We start from the raw sequence: 25544 nt of genomic DNA, 5'->3' as shown, positions 1-25544 counted from the left end.
TTGATTTGCTCTCAGCACCTGAGTAGCCCCGTGGTGAGGAGCAGAGAGTTTGCTCACAGTTGGAGTAAATCACTCCGCCCAAGTAGCAGTGCTTCGCCTTCTGAGAATATAGTTCCCAGTGTGTATACGGTTAGAAGATGGCTTTGTCTCATGTGACCTTGTTATTTGTACACGCTGTGACTATACAAATCACTACATGTAAATAGGAAAATGTTGGCATTATTTTGTCACTTATTGGGAGCAGTATGCTAGCTGGAGCCGTTTATCTCCAGTCTTTGTGCTAAGCTAGGATAGCGGTGGGTGCGTCAGACAGAGTTACGGCACGAATAAGCTAAAGTCCCAAAAAGTCAGCGTGTTCCTTTAAGAGACTTTTGAATGAACGTGAATTCAACTTCACCATAATCTCTTACCTGCTCTCCTCCCAGTCTTTGGGCTTCTTGGTCTCATTGGGTTTGATACAGCGGATGTAGTGAGGTGTACACTTCATCAGGGTGCTTACAAGATCATTGGCTTGTTTCTGCCATTAGAAAGAAACAGAAAGGATGTAAAAAAGCTAAAGCAGCTTACAAGAAAACACCATTAAACCTGCAAACTACTTAATCTATACAGACAGTCAGGCAACCGGAAAGTGTGAAAAATGGTTTAGTTATATGAGGTGAAACAGAGAACCTGCAAAGAGCCTGCAGAATAGACTCAACTCACCTTGATTTTACTCCCTGCAGTAGTGGGTCTGCCTTTTTTCTCAGCATTGAGGTTTTCTGAGAACAGGGCACGGATGAAAGGTCTAACGAAAAGAATCAAACCAGATAGAAATGATTTGAAAGGTGAATACAGGATAAAGAAATACAGACTGTAACAGACAGGAATGATTTTAATCGTGTCTCTCCGCTGCAGACCAGGGTCACTTGAATTCCTGCAGGCCACAGTGCACATTGTTTTGGAGTTCATCATCACTGGGACAGGGTAAGAGTTTGAATACTTGTGGTTTTTAATCTCTGGTGTTCACTGTCCTTTAGTCTCACTGCCTCCTGAATAAGCCTTTTACTAAGCTTATAGATTGGTTGGTTGGTGTTTTAATGACATGCCAGATTCTTTGGCTATTTTCATGGCAAATAACTAGTTCCACTATAAAAAAACAATAAAAAAATAAAAAAAACGATATGATGTTTTTAAAGTTTGCTTTAGATAAAAACTGACCTCTATGTTACCTCTTTTAAAAAATGTATTGTAATATAATTTCCTAAGAGAACTTAAACCAGAACAATTTAATAAAATGTTTAAGAGATACTAAACTCTGGCATGAGGAACATCTGAGCTTGTAGAACTAAATGCTTTGTTTTTATTGGATTTCAATATTCATAAAACCCTATTAGTATTTCAGAAAATTCCTTGTTTCGCACAGTTGTGCTCTCTGGACAGATTCTGTACCAGAAGCCAGCTGGTAGTAAAACAAAAAATCATCTACTAAGGCATCTCATTTTATTAACAGGCTTATTGTATCCAGTAGTTTTCTTCTTCTTCTTCTGCCATGGAAGTTTATGGCAGCCCATAGAACCGTATGGTAAAAAGTTGTGAAATTTGGCACACTGATAGAGAAGAGTCTGAACAATAACCACAGCAATTTTGGAGTCTCTAACTCAATCACTATAGCGCCACTAACTGTCCAAAATTTCACTTACGTTTATGTTAATAACTTTTGAACCATAAAAGGGCTAGAAACAAAATTCAGTTTTCTTGATTTCTTGGTTCAAGATGATTCGATTGCATTTCATATGACATAATTTGGTAACAGCATCACTTATTGGTCAAAAGTGATAAGCAATTAAATCATATTAAAAGTGATTGTATTTATGATTTTTCAGCTATTTTGCCTAAAATAATCTAAAAATGCTTTTAATTACTCATTGTTGCAGTTGGTTTAATGCTCCCAGCCATGCTTCCATAACTCATCTGGCCTTTTATATGCTTGGCCCTTTAATTGCTGCTTGCAGCTATATTTATTATTTTGTAAAAATTTTATGTAAACATGCACTAGACGGACATGTTTGACAATTGCAAATGTTTGTGTCTTTAGCAGCATCTTGCGCATGACATAGCTTTGTAAAATGCACCACTCAAGTTAAAGGAAGATATCTTGCATTTTAAACACAAAAACACATTCTGTGTGAGTGGGCCCTAAATTATCCTTTTTATACCTGTGGGTGGATTTTTCTTAATGCAAACAATCCATTTCTGGCATTCTTGTGTGTATTATGTGAAAGTTATAGGCTATAAAATTAAAAGGCTATAAAAACATAATGTTTAAGTCTTGTTGCTATACTTTCAAAATGCATCATGTATTTTAACATCTATTCCAGTGCAATGTCCTGCCCCACAGACTTCCATTGAAAGCACATTATAATAAACAAACTTTTGCTAAGAGATTAAGAAAGAGATTATATAACGTTATTATCAGCCAACCAAGCATGGCACAAATGTAGTCGATAGAGTTCATATGAACTGTGTCAGGGATAATGGTGACGTTAGTAATGAAGAGAACAACGTTTTTAAAGCACTTTTCTCTTCTAAAATCCGAGCACATTATTTCTAATACCAGAAAACCCACATAGTTATATGATGGTAACAGCTTTTCTTGCTTTGCTCTAACCTCTCAATGGGGGTGGAGCTGCAGGGCCACGTCTGCGCAGATGGACAGGAAGCCCTGCTTCGTCACTGAATTGACAACTAAGATTTCTCTTTCTTCTGTTTTGTGCTTAAGACCTGCTGACTGGTGCAAAGGAAGTTCCTCTGCAAACTCTGCATGTGTGTGTGGTGTGTATATATGCATGACAGCACATGTCTGAATGCCGTCTAAAAGCGGACCCCCAGAAAGCTTCACAAAGGGCTGCTGGAGGAGACGGTTTGCACAGATGGCTTCTGAAGCACAAAAGAGGCCCAGGAGCACATAAGAGTGATGGGCACGCTCTACAGTCCAACTCCCTTGAGAGATAGAAGGGCCTTTTGGACTCAGAAACAATGCTAATCTCCTGCACACTTCTTTTATAGGCACTCAGCCTTCAGCTGGCCTGATTATATCCATGATTTACATATATTAAGATGTTCAAGTGCTCACAGTGACTGAGGTCTCTCTGAGAGTCTGTTACATGCAGCTGTTGAATGATTCGAGACTGGCTGTTGTTATGATGGCGGATTGACACTTACATCTCACTGCTCTGCATTAACTCAATCAGGTCAGTGAACAGCACATCCCTGTTTCTCTCACAGAAACCCTCTGCATCATAAGACACCTGGGGGGGGGACAAATAACAGCATTAAATCAGTTGTGCGTTCTCAACAGGGTTAGAAAATCAAACCATTTTTTGAGCCACGTTGAGCCAATAAGTTATCAGATCAAAGTCAGTTCAACCTATCATCAATGACGTACTTAGTCTTTGCATATACAACAGGGTAACTAGAATATATATATATATATATATATATATATATATATATATATATATATATATATATATATATATATATATATATATATATATATATATATATATATGAAGAGTTCAGATGCAAAAGCCTCTAAGTGCCATCTGAAAATTTCTTCTAGAATGGTCATTTTTATCAAGCTTGTATATTTAAGTTCAGTAATACTGTATATATATATAAACACACACACTGAACAAAATTATAAACGCAACACTTTTGCTTTTGCCCCCATTTTTCATGAACAATTCTTTTGAACTCTGAACTTCTATGTACACAAAAGGCCTATTTCTCTCAAATATTGTTCACAAATCTGTCTAAATCTGTGTTAGTGAGCACTTCTCCTTTGCCGAGAAGTGCTCACTAACACAGATTTAGACAGATTTGTGAACAATATTTGAGAGAAATAGGCCTTTTGTGTAGAAAAAGTCAGAGTTCAGCTCATGAAAAATGGGGGCAAAAACAAAAGTGCTGCGTTTATAATTTTGTTCAATATATATATTCATCATGGGATTTCCATTGACTGTTGAATGTACTTATTATAAATCTAATGGTGCAGGATGTGGGCGGGCCTCCCCTCAGAGCACGCCTCATTGAACACAGGGTATGTGGAAGGTACCACACATACTGAACTACTTCAAGCCAACAAAGAGTATACAAGAAACTAAGAGAGAGAGATGGAAGGAAAGAAACAGCAAGAGACAATGCAATTTAGAAACACAGGCAAAAGAGTAGAAGTAGAAAGTAAAACATTTAACAACACTACAAGAGGGATAAAGAGATGTTTGAGACAAAGAGAGGTATAAATACCTTGCCAGCGTAATGGTGGATGATAAAGCCCTGGTTCCAGCTGTTAAAGTGCTCGTGGTTGTTGATCTGCATTCTGAGCTTCTGCAGCATTGTCTGATCTGCGCCTTCACCCTTCGCATGCATAGTAGCACACACATCGTCCAGTATACTCATGATGCCTGGAGGATTCTGGGAAAGGACACAAACAAATGAAAATTACATTTACACTGTAAAATGCATTCATAATCATTTTGAGACATCCTATTAGGCTCCTATTAGTCATTTTATTTATTTTTTCATTTTCTCTTTTTGTTAGGGTTTTATTTTGGCTCTTGTTGATTCTTATACAGCCTTGATAACAAGAAACCTGAGCCAAAATATCAATGCATCTTGATCTGCATTTGTAGTATACAAATAAAATATTTTGTTAGTAGTAGTAGCAGCAGCAGTAGCAGTAGTAGTATATACTTTAATAGTAGTAGTAGTAGTAGTATAGTTTTAGATAATGTATAGCATGTTGCATTGCAGGATGTTAAGTTTTACCCCCATACTATAGTACACAAAGATTTAAATTTACAACATTCATGCCTAAAGTGTCTGAAACGGTTTGAGTCCACATTCACAGACCTTTCAAGCTTAATCAAAACTATTATCATACATTAATCTTTAGTGAAATCACACCTGTCAGAAAATTCAGACATCTCTCTATCCACACAGAGTCCAACAAAGGGAAAACAGCTTGTACATTTCTCACAGACAAGCATTAGCTTTTAGCAGTGACACAGAGAAGCACTTTCTCACATGCTGTCATACAGAGGTTCTCCTTAGTTGTGAATTTCATGGCTCTTTGTGTCTAGTCTCTCTGTGAGTGGAGCAAATTGAATTTGGAGGCATATCAACCATTTTGAGGCCATTAGACAAACAGTCATGGGAAGAGAACTTCTTAGTGTGTTAATGTTAGTTTTATTGATTTAACTGCACTTGGCAAGGGCAGATAATATCCAGCTTTTGAAATAGATGGATGCTTGAATTACACAGTTGGCAAAACTTACTATTTTACTCTCAATGAGGTCACAGACGATCTTATTGTTGAAGTACTCTATGGGAGTCCATCGGATTCCTTCCTGTACATACTCCTCCTGAAGAGAGGAAAAAGAAAAATGATGAAAATGATCCTATACTAGGGTGGAGCAGAAGTACTTCCTGTGCTGCCAGAACAAGGTTAAGGGAAAGGTGTGACTTAAAATGACAAGAGTCTTATTCAAGATCCACATTGCAACAACAATAAAAGCACAGGGGACTAATGAAGTGTTACCTGCTCAGCTTTTAGAGTCAGCTCAATGAAAATCTGCTGCAGCTTTTCATTCACAAAGTTGATGCAGAACTGCTCAAATCCATTTTTCTATAAGAGCAAATGAAAACACAAAAGACAGATAGATAACTATGAACCAAAAATAATACCAGTAGTCAAATGAAAACAAATAAGATGTAAATATCACAAACAATGATTCAACATTATTATTATTATCAATAGCACTTAACAATGCACAGTTGCTGCTTAAGAATTCTGCATTTTAATGGTTAACTGGAATTGCAGTAGCAGAGGATCAAATTAAAAGGATTGAAAGCCCTGTTATCTAGCTTTATCCTTCTTATGAAGGCAACACAGGTAGTAATCTTAATGGTCTCAATACCAGATGCTAAACCAAGAGATTATCAGATTAGTCAAGCTCATTAAAATGTTAACTGTTTACAAAAAGAGAGGGGAACCAATCCAGACAATTAAAAATCAGACATCTCTTTCATCTTATCTCATTATGTAGACTGGATAGCTCCAAATTCAAATAGTGACTAGAAAAAATATTTAAAAACACTCACCTGAAAAATCTCAAAGCCATATATATCCAATACTCCAATGTTCAGCTCCTGATGGTCCTTAACCATGGCTTTATTGATTGACTAAAGAAAAACAGGAACCCATTCAGTGCTTATTTCTTCTGTAACTTCTGTTTTTAAAAGGGATGTAGGTGCATATTGCCTGTACCTCAACCAGGTAGTCAAAAACACGAGAGTGCAGAGCTTTGGAGAGGGCATCGCGTGTGAAACACGCCTGCTCCACATTCAGCGTTACGTCTATGGACTCTGACTTGCCCCCCCACTTGCCATCCATCTTACGGCTGGTGAGTTTTTCTTTAAGACGATTCTGATCGATGCCCAACAGGAAGGCGGGAAATGCCAAAACTACAAGAAGGAGAGAAAACATTTTGGTAGAGTTAGAATTATTTTTATATATATATATATTTGCACAGTAAGGCATACATGAGTGTTATAAATATATAATATATACTACTGTTCAAAAGTTTGGGGTCAGTAAAATATTGTAATGTTTTTATGGTCATAAATTCCTGTGATGGGAAAGCCGAATTCTCAGCTTTAGTGTCACATGATCCTTCCAAAATGCTGATTTGGTGCTAAAAACATTTCTCGTTATTATCAATGTTGAAAACAGTTGTGCTGCTTAATATTTTTGTGGAAACTGTCATATAGTTTTCTCAGGATTTGTTGTTTAATAGAAAAGTTCAAAAGAACAGCATTTATTTGAAATATAATTTTATAAACATTTATAAATGTCTTTACTTTCATTTTTGCTGAATTTAATGCACCGTTGCTGAATAAAAAGCATTCATTTTATTTAAAAAAACGAAATCTTACTGACCCCAAACTGTTGAAATATAACAACACAACATAACATTACTTTGCTTTGTTTAAAAAAAAAAAAGTAACAAAAAGGGGTATGTCATAAAAATGACTCATGATCATTTCTTTCTGTGTAGTCACAACAATAGATCTCTTCTGAGGAGAGGCACGGGTGAGACACGGGTGAGACAGTCCTGAGCCTCACTCCATTTCTGAGCAACCCCACCTCATCACTGACTCACCGCCTTAAAAAAGAAACTTCCCTCATTCAGCCCTGATAGTGATACAGTCCGTCATACTGCTTAAGTATGGCTCATTATTCAGATGTACGGGTGTGGTAGAACAAAGCGCACAAAACTGACCTCCCAAAACAACGCAATTATAAAAAGATCTGGGACTGTCCATGGTTCTCAACGCTACCATGATGTCAATCAAAGACCTTCATAAAAATCTATGGATTTGAAGATGTTATCTATAACTGTTCGCATACGGTTTTGTCATAAGCAGGCAGCTGGGCAGTTGTGCCGTGTGTGCTTTTTACATTGGCCAACCAACACTAAATGTGTGAAAGCCGCTGGCGGCAGACAGGAAGAGGGGTTGGGGGGCTGGGAACAGGAAAAGGCACAGATTAACTTGGTCTGCTCCCAGCACAGCATGGCTTTATGCCACAGCAAACAGCCTCTGTCATTCAAATGCATTGCTCCACCTGAGAGAGCTTGGAGACACTAGAGAGAGAGAGAGAGAGAAAGAGAGAGAGAGAGAGAGAGAGAGAGAGAGAGAGAGAGAGAGAGAGAGAGAGAGAGAGAGAGAGAGAGAGAGAGAGAGAGAGAGAGAGAGAGAGAGAGAGAGAGAGAGAGAGAGAGAGAGAGAGAGAGAGAGAGAGAGAGAGAGAGAGGGGAAATAGAGGGGTGGGCTGAACGTTCCGAGTTTCACTGTGTGTAATTTTATTGTGTGATGTAATATGCAGATACCAAGAGCACATAAACAGAGTTTGGTGTGGCAAGACAGTTTGGCATGAGCTAATGTAGAAAAAAAATCAGCAGTACATAGTTCAAACGGGGACACCAAAAACAAGGGATGACGCAAAACTTGGTACATACACTCATCATTTTCAACAGCAGCGTAATTCCCTGCTTCCCTAAAGTTGATGTTCCCAAGGTGAAGAATTCCAGCCACAATTTGCAGTACCAGGGCACGGTCCATCCCTGAGATACCAATCACGTCCATGGCATGCTGGGATCAGACAGAGAGAAGAGAGGGGAGAGGGAATATGAAAAGAGGGGAGAGGGATATGGAAAATAGTTGTCATATTTGAACAGGTAAAATCTTCACAGCTAAATAAGACTCCAAAATAGCAAGATGCCTAAATCATACTTACCAAGGTTTCCTGGAAATCATGCTTGTCGTTAATATCGTCAACTTTATAGGAACCTGACTGGTTGAGGTAAGTATAGTAATCCAGGTTTGTGATACCTAGACTGCTTTTCTGGTCTCCACTGGCTCCCTCTATTAGCTGTGAAGAGAAATTATATATTTTATTACATAAAATTAGTTTCAGAGTTTTCATTAAAGTGTGTTTCTTCAACTTCAGAAATTTTATGTCCTAAGGACTTTATTAAAACCAAGAGTTTTCAACTTTTTTGATTTTTTTTGATTTTTGATTTTGGATGCAATTGATTGTTGCACAGCCCTAAACAATTTAAATAACAGTTGTGAGAAGAATATTGTTTTTATGTATCATTTCCTATCAAGTTTAAATTTTGTCAATTTATATATACTATCCATCTGAAGTTTGGGTTCAGAAAGGTTTTTTTTCTTTTTTTTTTAAGAAATTAATACTTTTATTCAGCAAGGGTGCACTACATTTATCAAAATTGTAACAAAAGTTTTCAATTTCAAATAAATTAACTTTTCAATTCATCAAAGAATCCTGAAAAAATATTACGGTTTCCACAAAAATATTAAGAAGCACAACTGTTTTTTCGATAATAATAAGAAATGTTATTTTTTTATCAAATAAATGCAGCCTTGGTGAGAAAAAATTCTTACCAACCCCAAACCTTTGAACGTTAGTGTGAAATATTATTTGATGTTGTGTATCTTGTGACAGCAAGACAAAGGAGTCAGCCATTTTATTCCAAAAGCGTCACCACTGTCATTTTCACTACAGAAAGCCATTAAACACAATACAAAATTTTAGATGTGGAGGAAATGACACTGTGTTGGGAATTTTTGACACTCTGGGGCGGAAAAAAGTAGGAATTCTCCTGGACAATGTTAGCAGAAAAAAACCTAGTGAGTGTGAAAAGTGTAAGATAATTTATTTTCTAAAAGCCTACAGAGCCAAAAGTGTCCATAGTTGAAGAAACACCAAAATACAAAAAGTCCTAAATAACTCTACCATAAGACACAGTCAAACTCTCCCAACTTGTGAAGAAGAAACAGCAGCGAGGAGACCTCATTAAGAGGAGGTCAGACAGTATCTCCCTCTTCCAAAGAGCTCAAGTGGTAAACTCAAAACAACGTGACCTGCTTTTCAGAGCCAAATGGCTCCATCTTCCCTTTCCTGGATTTTACTGTGGTTATTCATTCAATTTTTCCTCATAACATTGTGTACTTTTGCTACTGACGTTCACAGTGACATTTTCTGAGGGAAGAAGCCCACCTCATGTCCTCATTCTCACCTGGTAGAAGATGTGGAAGCTCCTCTCTCCAGGATTCCTCATCACCACGCGTGATTTTTCCAAAAGAAAGTTGGAGATTTTCCCACCATCTGGCTCCCCGCCGGAACTGAACTGAATCTCAAAGTATTTCCCCTGTCAGTGAAGATTAATGTTAAAAAGGCACAGACGTGATATTCTGCAGGTGGATGTGCATATGCCCAGACCAGAAAAAAAGGAAATGGGTGCCCCACACACACACACACACACACACACACAAACACTCTTCACTATCATTTATGTGTCTCTCTCTATCCATTTATGAGTGCTGTGCTGTCCACGGTCACCAGACATGCCCAGATTTAAAACTGTAATGACATTACCAGCCCCTGAACTCATCAAAATGATTTTACATCTACAAAACACTCCTATCCACTACATAATCCATTAGCATTACTTCTAATTCATTCTTCTTTAAAACAAAACTACACCGGTCCCAAAAACAAGACATGTGTGGGTATAAATGTAGCAGAACTGCAAGTAAATGTGGCGTATAAAACATAGTTTGTAATGACTGCTTTGGCCTGTGAGTATTTTTTAAGGGCAGTACTTTCCACGTTTAGGTTAAAGCCTTACGATAACATCGTATTTATCAGATGTTCTTATTTCAGTGGCAAAATTGTTCTTTCTTTCTTTCTGTATTTAAACTGGATGATCACCCTGTTTTTGCTGATTCTAGTGCAACTGTGTTCCTCTCAAATGTATCCTGAGCACAAGATACACCCCAACACAAGACATCTGCTCTCTTCAATAAAATAAATCTATGGGAGAAGGAATGCTGCTTACAAATCGACTGGAATTGTTGTTCCTCACTGTCTTAGCATTCCCGAAGGCCTCCAGAAGAGGGTTGGACTGCAGAATGATGTCTTTTACATGCTGTGTTGAAAGAAACAGGAAACAGAGAGGGTTTGAGAGTTACATTGACATTTGGCACACTGTGGAGGACAATAAGTACAGCACCTACGCTGATCTAGAACTGATCGGATGAGGAAACATCCAGTTTGTAGGGTGAATTCAGGTAAAACTGGCCATCTCGATGTCAAAAAGTGGCTTAAATGGCCTGAATCCACCCTACACACATTGATATCAATACATGTGCACATTCCACACAGCATTTGCACAGCATTTGCACAGCATTGTCTAGTTTGAGCCATTCGACTCAGCAGCCAAGAGACAGACAGACAGATGCAGAAGTTCTGGGATATCCAAAAACCATCACTGTTTATAACATTAGGCTTCTGGAGACTGAAGTCCCATGTTTAAGTCCTTATCAAGCATACAGTATATAGGGCACAAACCATATAAAGATATTTAAAGGGCATATTTATAATTTCTCCAACAAAAAACACCCGTTTGTAGTCCTGCCATTAATTTCCATGACTTTCATGTTATACATTTGCATAATTCCCACCTACTGGCTTCTTTTGGCCACTCTAAAAGAACAGTTGGGTAACTGATTTTACTATGTTGAGGAGACGCTGTTTTTAATTCACGGCAAGGGCAGAATACATTGTATGGACTTCTAATACTGAAGCCATAGTTACCATCTATAATACTGTTTACAGTTGCCTTGGGAACTGGAACCCAGTTATGGTAAGGGGCATAACATTTCCGACACACACGCTTCTAAGCAGTTGACCAATCACAAGAGACTGGGCCAGCTGACCAATCAGAGCAGACTGGGTATTTCAGAAAGGTGGGCTTTAAAGGCAAGGGAACTAAAACAGAGCATTTCAGAAAGAGGGTGAAAAGCAGCAATGTACTGTATGAGAAAAATAATGTTGTTGTTTTTTTTACTTTAAATCATGTAATTTTATTCTAGTAGACCCCAAAAATAAAATGATGAACTTAAAAAAAAAGCCACTTTGCTGATGTAAACAAAATGGAGCTGAAAGCTTGTTTCAATTTGCAATACCAGGAAAATGGATAATTTGCATATAGACAAAGAGAACCAGCTCTTGTGTGGACCACAAGAATAAAAAATATAGATACAGACAAATAAAAGACAGGAAAATAGTAGAAAAAGGAGACAAAAAATAAGAAAGAGGGAGATGATTATTACATGAAATTAGGATGTACCATACAACAGTGATGGTCATATGATCATGAGGCACAGTGACATCCGAGGGATCAGACAGACAAAGGCACAGCAGAGCAGAGGGGCTTTCTGTTATACTACAATACTCTACTTCGTTTAAGACACAAACAAACATGCCCATCAAAACACATGATCAAATCATAAAATTTAATCAACAGGGAATCATTTCATGATGGATATTCTTAGTCCCAAAAAAGTACAGTGGGACTCAAATGTCCACATTGAAAATTTACTATAAAGAGATTTAAAATTTCATTTAAACTAAGATGTTAATTAAGTGTGATTAATAACAAATGGAGCTCATTTTTAGATATTTTACCTGGATGAGTAGACAAAAGTACTCATAAAGAATATAATTTTTACAGTGTTTTGACTCGTAAAAGCACTTTTTGTGATGTCTATTCAATGCATCTGTCTGAAACAATAATGTACTGTCTTTGAGTTCTTTATTAACATGAAATATTTCAGATTGTGTCTTATAGGTCACTTATTAAATAAGTAAATTTGTGACTGATAAGTGTACAGAAGTTCACATGTTCTAAGCTCAAGTTTCTCGTTGGATCATTCTCAAATCATGCTGGAAAACATGATCATCAGGTTTTAAACAAACGTATAGAGTTCATGAAGCTCGAGTGATGCTGCCATTGAAGCAAAAGGTGGAAAAAAACAGTGAAGGTCATGTTAATTTTCACTCAAACTGTTGTGCATCATACATGCATTTTCACTATGGGTTCTTAGACTTTTGGACTGAACTATATCCACTCATCAACAAAGGGTTAATTTAGTCAGATTAATGCAATCAACAAGTGTCAGTCCTCTGACTCTGAGCTCACTCACATGGGGGACACAGGATAGATCAGAGGGGGATTGTGGGGGACAGATGGCTGCTGGTTGGATTTAGGGGATGAAAGAACAATTCTAAGAAATGGAGGTAGAGGAATGATGTCATGAGCCCAACTTTCTGTCTAACATTAACTGTCTGAAAGAGTCTCAGTAAAGTCATCAGAAAAGAGAAAAAAAACTTGATCACACCTTAACTAATCCTGATAGTGTCTCTGCATGTACAACAGTTTAATGTTAGTTTATTCAGTGCAACCCACCTGAACTCTAGGACCTCCACCTGAAATTTTGGAGATGTAGCCCATGATGTACTTTGCTGCTACTGTCTTCCCTGCTCCGCTCTCACCACTGTGAAGAACAAAGAAAAAGATGACAATATTAAGTTAATTCTGTCAAAATAAAAGAATAAATAAATGAACAGTAATATTTCACAATATTCCTGTTTTTAATTATTTGAATTAACAAAATGCAGACTTTCTGAACATAAGAGAAAACATTATTCCAAACTTTTGAACAGTAGTGTATATACAGATACATGTATAGATCTTAAAAAAGATAATTTATTGCTATTATACAGTACATATATTAGGCTTTTAAGATCTAGTAGTGACAACAATGCTTGTTACAAAATAACAGCAACTGCATTTAATGTTTAAACAATCAACATTTTTATGAGCATATTAAAAACTCACATTTTTTTCACCTACAGCAGTTTAAAAACAAGAACAGGAGGGCGTTAACAAGTAAAACCAGCCCCTGTGTGCCCCACAGCACAATACTAAAATCTGCTCAGCAAGCTTTTAAGAGGGTCAGAGAGGGTTTAGTAGATTCTTATCCTCAATTAATGCAGATCAAGTAGAATGGTGTTGTAGAGAGGGGGATTCCTTTAATTAACTAAATATGTTTCTATATTACTCCATAGTGAGCTACAGTCTGCATTGTGTTGCTGGATAATGGGAGCACGGGCTTATTTACATAATATGCGAATGGCTTTTTTGAATACAGAATGCACATAAAACAAAAGGTTTGTTTATGTAGTCAGTAATTTTCTTACGAGGTGATATGTACACATCTGAACAGTGAATGCCAAAAAACATAGATGACAATCACACGTGCACACACATCTTATGTTCACCAAGGCTGCACTTATGAGATTAAAATATAGTAAAAATAGAAATATTGTGAAACATTATTTCTGATTTCTATTTTAATATAATGTATTTTTATGTAATTTATTCCTGTGATGGCAAAGCTGAATTTTCAGCATCATTACTTCAGTCTTCATTCTCACATGATACTTCAGAAAGCATTCCAACATGCCGATTTGCTGCTCATTTATTATTATTATTATCAATGTTAAAAACAGTTGTGCTGCTTAAAATTTTTGTGGAAACTGTGATAACAGTTATAAATGTCTTTATTTTTACATACTATAATATAAAAAGCATCAATTTATTTTAAAAGAAAAAAAGAACGGTAGCACAGTCCTGTTCGGCATGTACATACTAAGTACTTATTATAGCAATTACAATAACTGGGCTACTTATAATTAGGTACTAACAGCCAAGGAAATACACAGGAAAATTTGCTGATGAAAATGCCATTCATTAATCCTGTTTGGAAACGCTGGCTCCATTTCTTTTCCTTCAGTTGCTTTACCCTCTACTTGCATCTTTCCGCTTGCCCTTTGCCTTGGCAGAGCCATACATATTGAGATGTATGTGGTTTGGCGGATGATGAGAGAAGGAGCTGGTTTATTTTTCTATATTTCTTCTATTACCCATGTCAGTAATACCATTTCGAGAAGGCACAGCTGTGGCGTATTAAAGGAGGCTTGGGGAAGTGGTAAGAAGTCCATTACATCACACAGCAGTGGTACTGCACACCTTTCTTTTTACCTCGTTCTATCGTGAGAGCCTTGCAATACATGCAGAAAATCTTCTCGTGGCGGCTCCAAGAGTTCTTACAAGAGATTTAGTCCACCATGTGGTTCTCATTCCTTTGTCTTGCGAGTTTATAGGCCCTCCACCTTAAAGGAAATGTCCCTGCTCGGATACAGGCGATGAAAGCTCTGGGAACACACTCTTATTGTACACTGTACACTCAGTCCACTTAGATTAATTGTCCATGACTATTTTTAAACATGTCTTTGGGCGATTTGTAATTTGTATGCTATAATGCTTATTTTTCAACTTCCTGTATACGTTTGCTGACCAAAAATGGACACAGAGAGAAAGAAAGAGAGACACATCAGCCATTCAGTAAGTGACGAGTCATGAGACTGATTATTCAGCAGCTGAAACATCAGCTCAGCAAATACAGCACTGGCTCACACTGATGAGTGGGAATGCTTTTGTACATCATACTGTACAGACCACCAGGTCTGCCATACTAACAAGATGAAGTGTTACTGATCTCAGCGAAATGGTCAGTTTATTTGTCCTTTAACACATACAAAGCCTAATTATGTAAATAAATGGCTTCCTCTGTTGGGAGAGTAAGACAGATTCTGCCACATCCTTCCTCATTGTTTCCACCAGACAATACTGATCTAATGTACCATTATACCACCATACACATTGAAGATCACAACATTCCAAACAAAATACCTAAAAGAATCATAGATTGTGGCAATATACACTACTGTTCAAAAGTTTGGGGTCAGCAAGTTTATTTTTTAAATAAAATTAATACTTTTATTCAGTAAGGACACATTAAATTGACACATCAAAAGTGACTTCTACATTGTTAAAAAAGAAAATCTGTTTCAAATAAATGCTGTTCTTTTGAAGCCTATATTTTCCAAAGAATCCTTAAAAAGAGGATTCTGGTTTCCACAAAAATATTAAGCAGCACAACTGTTTTCAACATTGATAATAATAAGAAATAATTCTTGAGCACTAAATCAGTATTTCAGAATGATTTCCAAAGGATCATTCTCAAAACAAAAAAAAAACCCAAACTTTTGAACGGTAACTGGCCATGTGGAAAGGATCTTTCTTTGATGCATAATGGTCCTGTGCCTGTTCTAACCAAAATACAGCTTGGCCACAGGATGCCTGGGCAGCAATTTCATGGTTTTGTTTACTAATCTGGACCATCACAATTCCACTTCCAGTCTCTTTATGTGGTCTAACTGAACTGGAAGCAGTTTTCCCGCTATACAAACAAATGGGTGAGAAAAATGCTGAAACTGAAGTCACTTACTATGAAGTAAGCACTACAGTCACCATCCAGCCCACAGGTGACTATGCGATCTGAAAGAAATGGCCCGGGTCAGCAGTGGAAATCTCCATGTTAGCAACTTCTCCTCCTTCACCATGTTTTCTTAAACTAAGGTGGGCTAAAATTCCCCAACTTTTTTTAACCTGGATAACTAGCAGCAACAAAAGTGAGAGCAAAAACAATGCTGTTTAGCAAATTAGTCAATTCTTTGCTCATTCCTAGAATGTACACCACTTGTTGAGCCAGAAGTTGGCTGCTTTACAACGTGCTGCTGTACAAACAAACAGTGCAATATTGAATGCACTGAAGAACCACAGTGTTCATTTTTCTGAAGGTAAATATAAATGGCTTACAGTTGTAAGCCATTAAACTGAGATAGAAGTGTTGATGATGAAAAAGCTGTTTAAAGTGTAATATGAAATATTGACACTCCTTATGTTATGTGGCTCTCCAAACTCAATGGCTCTTCAGGAATTACCGGATTACTTCATGAAGAAACACTATTAATACTAAGCAATATTACACCCATCGCAACTGGCTGTTCAGTGAAGTTTCCTCCATTGACAGTAGCCTTACAAGGGCCTTACAAGTGCATTTCCTGTGCTCTAGCAGGAAGCACAGGTAACAAAAGCTCTTGTGCGTTGTGTCCCCTACATCCTGGAGAAAATATAACAATAGACAAAGTAATTTTACATCCTTTGGTCTTTATTTTGTACATATCATCAAAGGGGGTAAAATTATACTCAACCACTGAGGCTGTTGGGCTTGTTGAATCTGTTCTATTCAACTGTAATGTAACTGTACACCCTCAATAACAAAACGAGGATGTATTCACTCCAACTGACAGCCAGGTGACTCTCCCACTGCAATGTCTGCACTGATATCATACCAAACCTAATTGTATGTCACACCCTTTCTACGTCACACATAAACAGAATAGAGCAACGCTTAGTCTTCATGGTTTAAAAAGTAGAACTGCCAGTTTAACATGTTAATTTAGTACAAATAATTATATAAAGAATAACACAATAGTCAGAGCCGATAGCCTTGTGGGCAGCGCTCTGACGAATATTTTCGGTCACTGACTGAATTGTTTTTTAGCAGTGATTGAAAAATAAATGCATAATCTAGTCTATATGCTGGTCCTGTAAGATCATGATCAAAAATGACATTTTAACAAAAACAAAAGCTATTTAAAGCTGCAGTCTGTAGTTTTTCCTCTTTGTCGCCATCTCTGTTCGAAATCTGCAATTGCAGTTATTCGCGGAATTATCAACTTTACGTGGTTTGTGCCTCGGCACGGCACAGCACGGATTAATCCAATGTTTTGAGGAGAATGTGCGGCTGTCAGTCACCGCGCCGGTGTGGATACTGGCATTCGGAATCACAGATTCTACTTTCTGGAAGTATGACCAACATAAGAACTTTCACCGGAAAAATGTCATCTGAACAAGTAAGTAACATCTACTTTTGTTCTGACCAACTAAGGGGAAAAAAGCATTGCAGTAAATCACGCTGATTAAATCTAACGATTGCTTATCATATCACGTCAAACCGTGCAAATTATACTTTATTCTCAAATTGTTAATGATTACAACATCAGCATTGCGTGACTACATTTAATGCCCTTCCGATATTATCCTTGTTTTCGCATGGGCCCGGTTGCAGTCTCTTTTTTTCTGTAGCCACTCAGAAGTCCGAAGTCTTTTGCATTTTACAACGGGTGAATCTACAATTGTCACTGGTGATTGTTGTTTGAACCTTTCTGGATCCGCCATCAAATTGATAAGTTTAATTATATCAAGTGCTGTGAGAAAAGGCTATAAATCTCCACCTCCAACATCCTCACACGCAATATAGCCTAGTAGCCGAGACACTTCTTTATGTGTACGTATGTGACGTAATAATGCAAAAACATGCTCGAATTTCCCGCGGAAATCCACCAGTACCACTGGAATTAAAAACATTAACCACTAACGCAACCACTGAGCGCAACTGTGCCTCCGGCGACCCGAGTTCGATTCCCGGCTCTAGGTCCTTCGCCGATCCCGTTCCTCTCTCTCCACCCTATGCTTTCCTGTCTGATCTCTACACTGTCCTATCCAGTAAAGCCATACAAAACAATAATTGCACATTTAATCGTGTGCGTAAATAGCATAGTGGATTTTACAAACAGCAAGATGTTACACAACCAAAGATGTGTACATAGGTCAGAATTAAAACAGAATTAATAGAATTAAAAGACAGAAGAACAGACAAATACAAATAAAATAGAAATAAAACAACCAATGTATAGAATATATACTACAGCAGCCTAATGTTATGTATTCCAAACTATCTTCATCTGGGGGCTTTTCTCTACACATATTGATTAATTGATTCCAATCAATTTGATTAATTAATCAGAATTAAATATAAATAATTCAGTTAAAACATGCAAAAAAGAATCCTAATAATGATAATTGCTCATTAAGAATCTTGTGGCTTAAAGCACCTACAGTCTAAACAGCAAGTTTGATGTTTAGAGATGATATGTTCAGAGTTCAAGTTAAAAAGTTCTCTCACCTGATAATGACACACTGGTTCTCACGATCAATCATCATGTTTCTATACATGTTATCGGCTAAAGCGTAGATATGAGGAGGGTTCTCATACTGAGCCTGAGAGAGAGGGAGAAATGGAGAAAAACAGATACATTTCATAATTTACATTATGGTTCATATTTAGGATATGGCCTGAGCTCAGATTTATAAATAAGCTACTGTGTGGCATACGAGTCAAAACACATTCAATGGTCTTTGCTGTAGCCTCCACAAGCTAATGATTATTGACAGCAACCATAAGCTTGATGAGGAGCCAAGACCTCTGGGCAAGCGTGGTTGAGAACATAGACCCGTACATGCTGTTCTGTGGAGGTATTGCCAGGTGGCTTCAATGGGTAAGGCAGGCCTGTGCAGCTACTTTTCTGATTAAGAATGCAGCTGTTAAAAGCTGCACCACACCTACACACTTTAAAAAAAAAAACTATTAAAATCATTACTGAAACTATTATGATTTCCAATGGCTAGAGCTTTTACAACAAAACTGTTTCTTGGACACCATAGCAGTGTTATTATAGTATTATTATTATATACTATTATAGTATTTATTAATATTTTGAATTAGCTTATATTTTTATATTTTCAGCTTTGATTTTCATTTAAGTTTAAGTTATAGTAATTTAGTTATGTCCCTTTGTGATTTTTATTCATTTATTAAAAATATTTATATTTAGCTGTATTTTTTTTTCTCCAGTTTTAGTAATTTTAGTACTTTAGTATTTGATTTCAGTTAGTTGCAAGGCAATATTTCTCATTTTAGTTTTAGTTTTTTTTTAAGTTTAATATATAATTTAATATTTATATTTGATTTGATTTCAGATTTTTTTTATAGTTTTAGTTATCAACAACACTGCACCACAGTAAACAGTCTATTCTGGATCAGGACTAAACTTAAGGAAACCATAAAAGACAACTTACTGCGCCTTGGTACATCTCTATTTCTTTGTCTCCAAAGTAAGGCATTTGTTTGAAAGGGTTAATTGAGATGAGTACAGGACCAATGTATGTCTGCAGGAGAAGGTCAAGGCTCAAAAGATTGTGAAAGAAAAGGTGGCAGTAAAGGGACAGTTTACTTCAAAGGTCTCCCTCATGTTGCTCCTAATCTGTATGACTTTCTCTTTCCTGTTGAACACACACACACAAATGTGTTTTTTGTCCATACAATGGACGTCAATGGGACCCAATGTTGGTTTGGTTCCAAAATGACTTTCATTATATAATAATAATAAAAATAATTTGCTACATTTATATAGCGCTTTTCTGGGAACTCAACGCGCTTTACATGGAAGGGGGACTCTCCTCAACTATCTCCTCAATTAAGTGGACAAAAAACAGTTGAAATGTTAATTATATTCTTTTGTGTTCCAAAGAAAGTCATACAGTTTTGGAATGTCATGATCGTGAGTAAATGATGATAGAATTTTCATTGGTGGATGACTAACTATTTCTATACAAAATCTCTCTCTCTCTCTCTCTCTCTATGTGAAAGATTGAAAACTCTCTCTCTGAAAACTGTTAGAGGTTTAGCATTCACAATTGAGGAAAACCTCTAGGACCATTTTACTCATTGTGGTTGTTAATACTCAGAGAGTATTCATAAAACTTTGGCTGGACTGGCAGATGAAAAATGGCCTGAGTGTGAATAATGGACTGGTGACATCAGTGAAGAGTTATATGTGGCTGCAGTGAAGATTTTGGTTAATGGGTCAGAGCCTTATTAAGATGCTGTTGCTCTCTCCTCTGAATGCAATGGGAAGGGAACAGCCGGCAGTGAGTGATTGGAGCATTTTGGCCGCCTGGCTCTAAGTTGCTCACTGCAAATAAAGGAAGTATTGAGCCTGGCATACTGTGACCTCATTTCCATATGCTACTGACTGGAACACTTTGGTGTTGTTGCTATTTTCTGACCACAATCACAGGACTGATTTGGGACCAAAATGGCCAGAGTCTGCTAAGACTCCATAAACCTAATATGGGCAGAAAATAGAAATACGCTGCTAGTGAGGTTTTCATCAAGAAATGCTTCGATTTATCAAGAAGGTCATTTTTAGTGCCAGTAATGTGTGCTGAATTAGACATGAACCCTGCCAAGTACATTGGGTTCAAATAAGAGAGAGGTAAACCAGCATTCTTTGGCTGCCTTCAGCAATCTAAGCTCTCAGCATCACACATGCGGCTTTGATCAAAAACAGTCCCTGCTACTGTGGGAAAATAGGACAACATGGATTTGGAAGTTGTACCAGAGTTTAAGGAACACTTTTGTCATCGTTAAATGTCAGTGTTTAGTCAAACATTAGTAAAAATAAACCCAATCAAGATGTAATCTTCACTCGAGTAGATGGAATCCAAGAACAGAGCCACAGGAAAACATCCATCTGCAAAGACCTCCCTATTTAGGATCATTTTCATATCAGATTAAGATATTAGCAAGTTAGACAGATAGACTAAAGCTGGGAAAAGGATACAAAAATAAAGTCATCCATGTATCTCTTCTTGAGGTTTTCTACAATGGCATCCTCGCTGATCTTGGAGAGCAGCACCATGTCATCCACTCCACTCTGCTTGACATTGTGGCTTTGCCAGTGGTACCGGTAGTGTCCCCGGCTCCCCTGTGAGAGCAAACACAAACATAAACAAGAAACTCTCGTTAGACTGTATACACACCCATAGCTTTTGTGTAGCTAGCTGGCAGAAACTGAATTACACTAGACATTCCATGACTAGATTTCCCTTTAAGGATAGCATCATTTTTTTAATGTTTAAATACTTTCTCTCATCCCAAAGTTAATGTACAGAAACAACTGTAAGTAAGCCATTAGACATTGTTTGACTTCGCAGAAGAATGTAAACATTGCAGTTCTGTTGAATTTTTTTAACACTTGCTGTGTTTGTTCAATTAACTTTTTCTAAAAAGTAGAAAAAGAGAGTATGAGTTTTGGGCAGTTTAGCAAGGAATACTGGTGGTATAGCAAGCCTGTCCATGTGGTACCTAAGCAACAACAATTACCCTGTCACTAGAAAATGCTTCGAAAACTTAACTTAAAGAAGTTACTTAAACCAGCTTAAGATTGTTTGTTAGTCTTAGCTGGTTTAAGATGGCTCTACAGATAAAGCGTTGTCGGGATAATTTCGGTTTCGCGCATCTACCCCGAAGTGATAAAATTCTGTATCAAAATTATTTTTAAGGCCAGACAAGTAGTTTAAGGCTTGGTTTGTAAGGAATTACAAACCTGCGCACATATCTTCAAATGCGCATAACTATAGAATTAATTCTTGATGCGCACGTGAGCACCATCAGCGTTTCTCACAGGTAGAGAGAACGATGTCGTCTTAGCGGCCTCTAATTTCATAACTAATGATCCTTGCGACGGAAGTGAATCAATCAAAACTAACTTTAGCTGGAAAATATCTTTATTCAAGAACCGCTATAAAGCCAAAACAATCTCTGTTACCTTAAATTATCCGTTTGTTACTGTAAAGCCGCTTTGAAACAATCTACATTGTTAAAAGCGCTATATAAATGAAGATAAATGACTTGACTTGACAAGTCCTACCAAGCTGGTGATTAACTAGCAACCTGAAAATGGCACAAAATGGCTCTAAAACTAGCCAGCAGACCAACTAAATAGTGTTGTTATTGTTAACTAAAACTTTGTGCTAAATTTTTCGGTAATTGAGGCTGAAATAAAATATAAACATAACACGAAAAACTTAAAATTCAAGAAACTAAAAATTAGAAATGTTGCCTTGAATTTAATAAGGTTAAACTAACTCTAAAATTACTAAAACTGAATTAACGCTATATAGAAGTATATTATTAAAAGCACATAAAAATGACTGAAACTGAAATGACTAAAACTAAAATTGAAAAAATAAAACTAATTAAAAATATTAATAAATACTTCAGCAGTATAATAACACTGCAACTAAGACCAGTGAACCAGCTAAGGCTGGTTTAAGATGTTTTTATCAGAAGAGTGTGAATGAATTTCAATTTGATATTGTGATCCTTCAGCTGATATCATATTAATAGCCATATTTATGGTATCATGAAAACCCCAAAGGACCGAACTACCTTTTCACCTGTACAGTGGCAGATGGGGAGATGGGGTTGTTGATAAATCTGTTCAGAAACAAACTAATATTTTGCAACCGTGTTTAATGTCGCCACTGACAGAGACATTACACACTTTAACTTCCATTCTGAATCTCATTCAGTCATGAACACTGATAAACAGTACATTGCTGCTGACAACAGTTAATGTGAGCAAACCGTCTAGTCAGCGAAATGACCACGTCCAATTCCCCGCCTGCAGCACTTTTAACACAGCCCGTTCTTTTTCACCGCAGCAGATGTTGATTTTGTTTTTCTAAACCGATGAAAAGTGCATGGTCAGGAGTCTCCCTAAAGCTCCTTGAGAACTTCTTTTGATCTTCTCCTGATGTTCTCACCATTTCTCCTCTTCTCCCTTGTCCCCCTTTTTACCTTCCCATTTCAGTCTCCTTCTGCTTTAGCTCTAGTAATGTTTTTGCAGAGGGTGTGTCTCCAGAGAGCTTGGGTCATTCATCATGGGACGTGAGTCAACAGCTTCTGGCTACCGTTCTGAGGTAACAATGGCCCCGCCGTGAGGAACCGGCCACTTACTCAGAACGACACAAAGCCTCAAGTGCATTTAACAGGACATCAAAAGAGATGCGTACAATGAGTGTGACTCAAGAAAGGAGGTCAGATACAGAAAAAGAGCCAGACAGACACAAACAGTGAGTGTACCGCTTTGGAGAGCACATGATCCAAACGCACTGCTGTTTTAAACATTTCCCTCTCTAATGTTCAGTCATTTAATGCATTTTGTATGATTTGAAGGCCACATTTGTCTATTATTTTCTTACAGCAATTTTCCCAAGCTGAAGAATGCCATGACAATGATATGAGGTAAACTGGAAAGTCATTTAACATTCTCAAAATTGTACATTCCACAGACTGAAAAACTCTCAATCTAGCTGCGCAGGAAAGTAGAAGCAGACCAAGTATGGAAGATTTCTTTCCTCCCTTGAAGGACTAATTAACTTGCCATCGTAAACGAGCACAGTACAAGTTTGAGGTAAATTACAGGAAAATAAAGAAACACAATAACCGCTGAACACCATGACAACAATAAGGTACTTCACCTGAACATTATTAGTAGTGGTACTACCTCAAAAGCAATTAAGGAGGAAAGCAGCGTTTTAAACAGAACAGTAAAAACTTCTTTCAGATCTTTACAGACTCTTTTGTTTAGTTTATTTTTGCATATATAACATAGAGAGAGTTCATTGTCCTGTGGCTGTTTTTCTAATTCTATTGAACCCTTTCTTTCACAGTGTTTAAGTTCACATCACTGTCACACCACAGGACACAGAAACACCTGAAAAGGATCTTCATTCCCAGCACATGTTCCTTGTAAACTGTGAGCCAAAGCAAAGACATGCAAAACAGGATGCTATATGTGAACACACAATGACTTAAATGGGACTTTTAATGGGACTTTTACTCTCCTCCTTCTAGAGAATGACCACACCTACTGTCCAAAACTCAAAGTTATAGACCACACAAAGTCAAGCAAAAGAGAGAAAACAGCATCTCTGCTTTTAAAGAGCTATAGTTGCTCCCACTAGGCTTATTTAGGGATGAAAATGTTCTGTTTTGTAAAGGAACACCGGAAACCAGGGAGGCTAAAGTTCACTAAGCTTGTGCTGTGGTTCACCCAGGAACAGCAGGCATCATTTACACCATGACAAACATGATACCCATCTGCACCAAGCAAGGTCAAAACCCAAAACTCCCTGGGAAGGCATAAATCAGGATTTTAAATAAAACTTAGCATAAAACATCTCAACCCCAATTACTTTACATTAATGCTCACTCACTATTAGAAACAGTGGGAAGATAACAGCTTCGTAAATGCAAGTTGTAAATATGAAATAAGAAAATGCGAGTATGAAAACAATGTGTAAGTTCTCCTGAGAAGTCCTATGAAAAAAGTACAACTACAAAATGATGAATAAAGAATGCATATTTGTTTTTGCTTTACTGTTATATATTCTATCGTATAATACTATTGTATTTTGTACAAAACACTTAGTTTTATTGAAAATGAAAAAAAAAAAAACATACATTTCAACAAATTTACCAATATCTACAGACGCAGAAGCATTCATGTGTGTTTATGAGTCATTTATGAGTCATTCATGACTTGAATGCACCATGTTACCACTTTCCCATGGATAACAGCAAATAATCTAGATATACTTGACCGAGAAATGGTGGAACTGACCAAGCATAATCAAGTTATCCAAATGGCTGCATAATAAATTAGGAAATTCACTGTGTTAATTGACTAAGGAGCAGCTGTGTAGTCAGTGTAATGTGACTCTCCATACTGTTGAATGGCACATCTGGAGAGTACATATACTACTAATGAGGGAGGCTACAATAACATCATCCTTCCAACTGAGTCTCGCTAGCGTCACATATGAACACAGATGAAGATCTGTCCTTCATTATACCCACTTATTACGTGTGTGGCAGTTTTAGAGAATGTACAACTGTACAAAAACATTCCTGAAAGAAAAAAATGCTTCATTCATAAAAAGGAGGAGAGAAAAATCCATTGTTCTCCTTGTAAGACCCTGCCATAGAATACCTTTGAGATCATTTCCCCACTGTAATCCTACAGCAGTTGAAAAACGTCAGCAGCACCAGTCTTAGATCCATACTGACACGGCAGGCCGTTCCCTCATGCAAATACCATTGCCTTATATGGAGAGTGTGGAGAAGAGCGCAGACTCAGGCATAGGAAATGACTGGGTTTGATTCAATAAGGCGGCAAATTTTTTCACCTCCTTAACCATCTGGATATCACACAGAGGACCTGCATTCACACAAGGATGGCAGAGCTGAAGTGGGATCAGGTTAGCCCTAGTCTTTTACTCTGAAGTGACAGAGAAAGCTGAAATCACCCAGAATCACTAAGTATGCATCTCAACTGAAAATATTATCAAATGAGTGAATACAATCAGAATGCAGTTAAAGCTACAAGACACAGTCTGGTTTGCCGT

The 25544-nt window shown here is 37.3% G+C and overlaps 1 protein-coding gene across 6 annotated transcripts in view; it reads right to left on the bottom strand.

Moving 5' to 3' along the window:
• The window catches only part of myo1ea (myosin IEa), a 52353-nt gene that overhangs the window by 12602 nt on the left and 14207 nt on the right, over positions 1 to 25544 (bottom strand). For all 6 annotated transcript variants that reach the window (XM_081358712.1, XM_081358708.1, XM_081358710.1 and 3 more), the window contains exons 2-17: positions 20912 to 21055; positions 19365 to 19454; positions 18412 to 18506; positions 12882 to 12969; positions 10470 to 10559; positions 9648 to 9779; positions 8342 to 8476; positions 8064 to 8196; positions 6311 to 6507; positions 6145 to 6225; positions 5582 to 5668; positions 5319 to 5405; positions 4288 to 4455; positions 3202 to 3287; positions 703 to 784; positions 411 to 517 (exon numbers count right to left, since the gene is read on the bottom strand). In XM_081358712.1, coding sequence (XP_081214838.1) covers positions 411 to 517; positions 703 to 784; positions 3202 to 3287; positions 4288 to 4455; positions 5319 to 5405; positions 5582 to 5668; positions 6145 to 6225; positions 6311 to 6507; positions 8064 to 8196; positions 8342 to 8476; positions 9648 to 9779; positions 10470 to 10559; positions 12882 to 12969; positions 18412 to 18506; positions 19365 to 19454; positions 20912 to 21055 — 1802 coding nt within the window. The remainder of the gene's footprint in view (positions 1 to 410; positions 518 to 702; positions 785 to 3201; positions 3288 to 4287; positions 4456 to 5318; positions 5406 to 5581; positions 5669 to 6144; positions 6226 to 6310; positions 6508 to 8063; positions 8197 to 8341; positions 8477 to 9647; positions 9780 to 10469; positions 10560 to 12881; positions 12970 to 18411; positions 18507 to 19364; positions 19455 to 20911; positions 21056 to 25544) is intronic.

The sequence above is a fragment of the Scardinius erythrophthalmus genome (genome assembly GCF_964197995.2).
Source record: "Scardinius erythrophthalmus genome assembly, chromosome: 2".
NCBI classification, from domain to species: Eukaryota; Metazoa; Chordata; class Actinopteri; order Cypriniformes; family Leuciscidae; genus Scardinius; species Scardinius erythrophthalmus.
The sequence above is the reverse complement of the archived record's forward strand: the minus strand, read 5'-3'. Positions and strand labels throughout refer to the sequence as shown.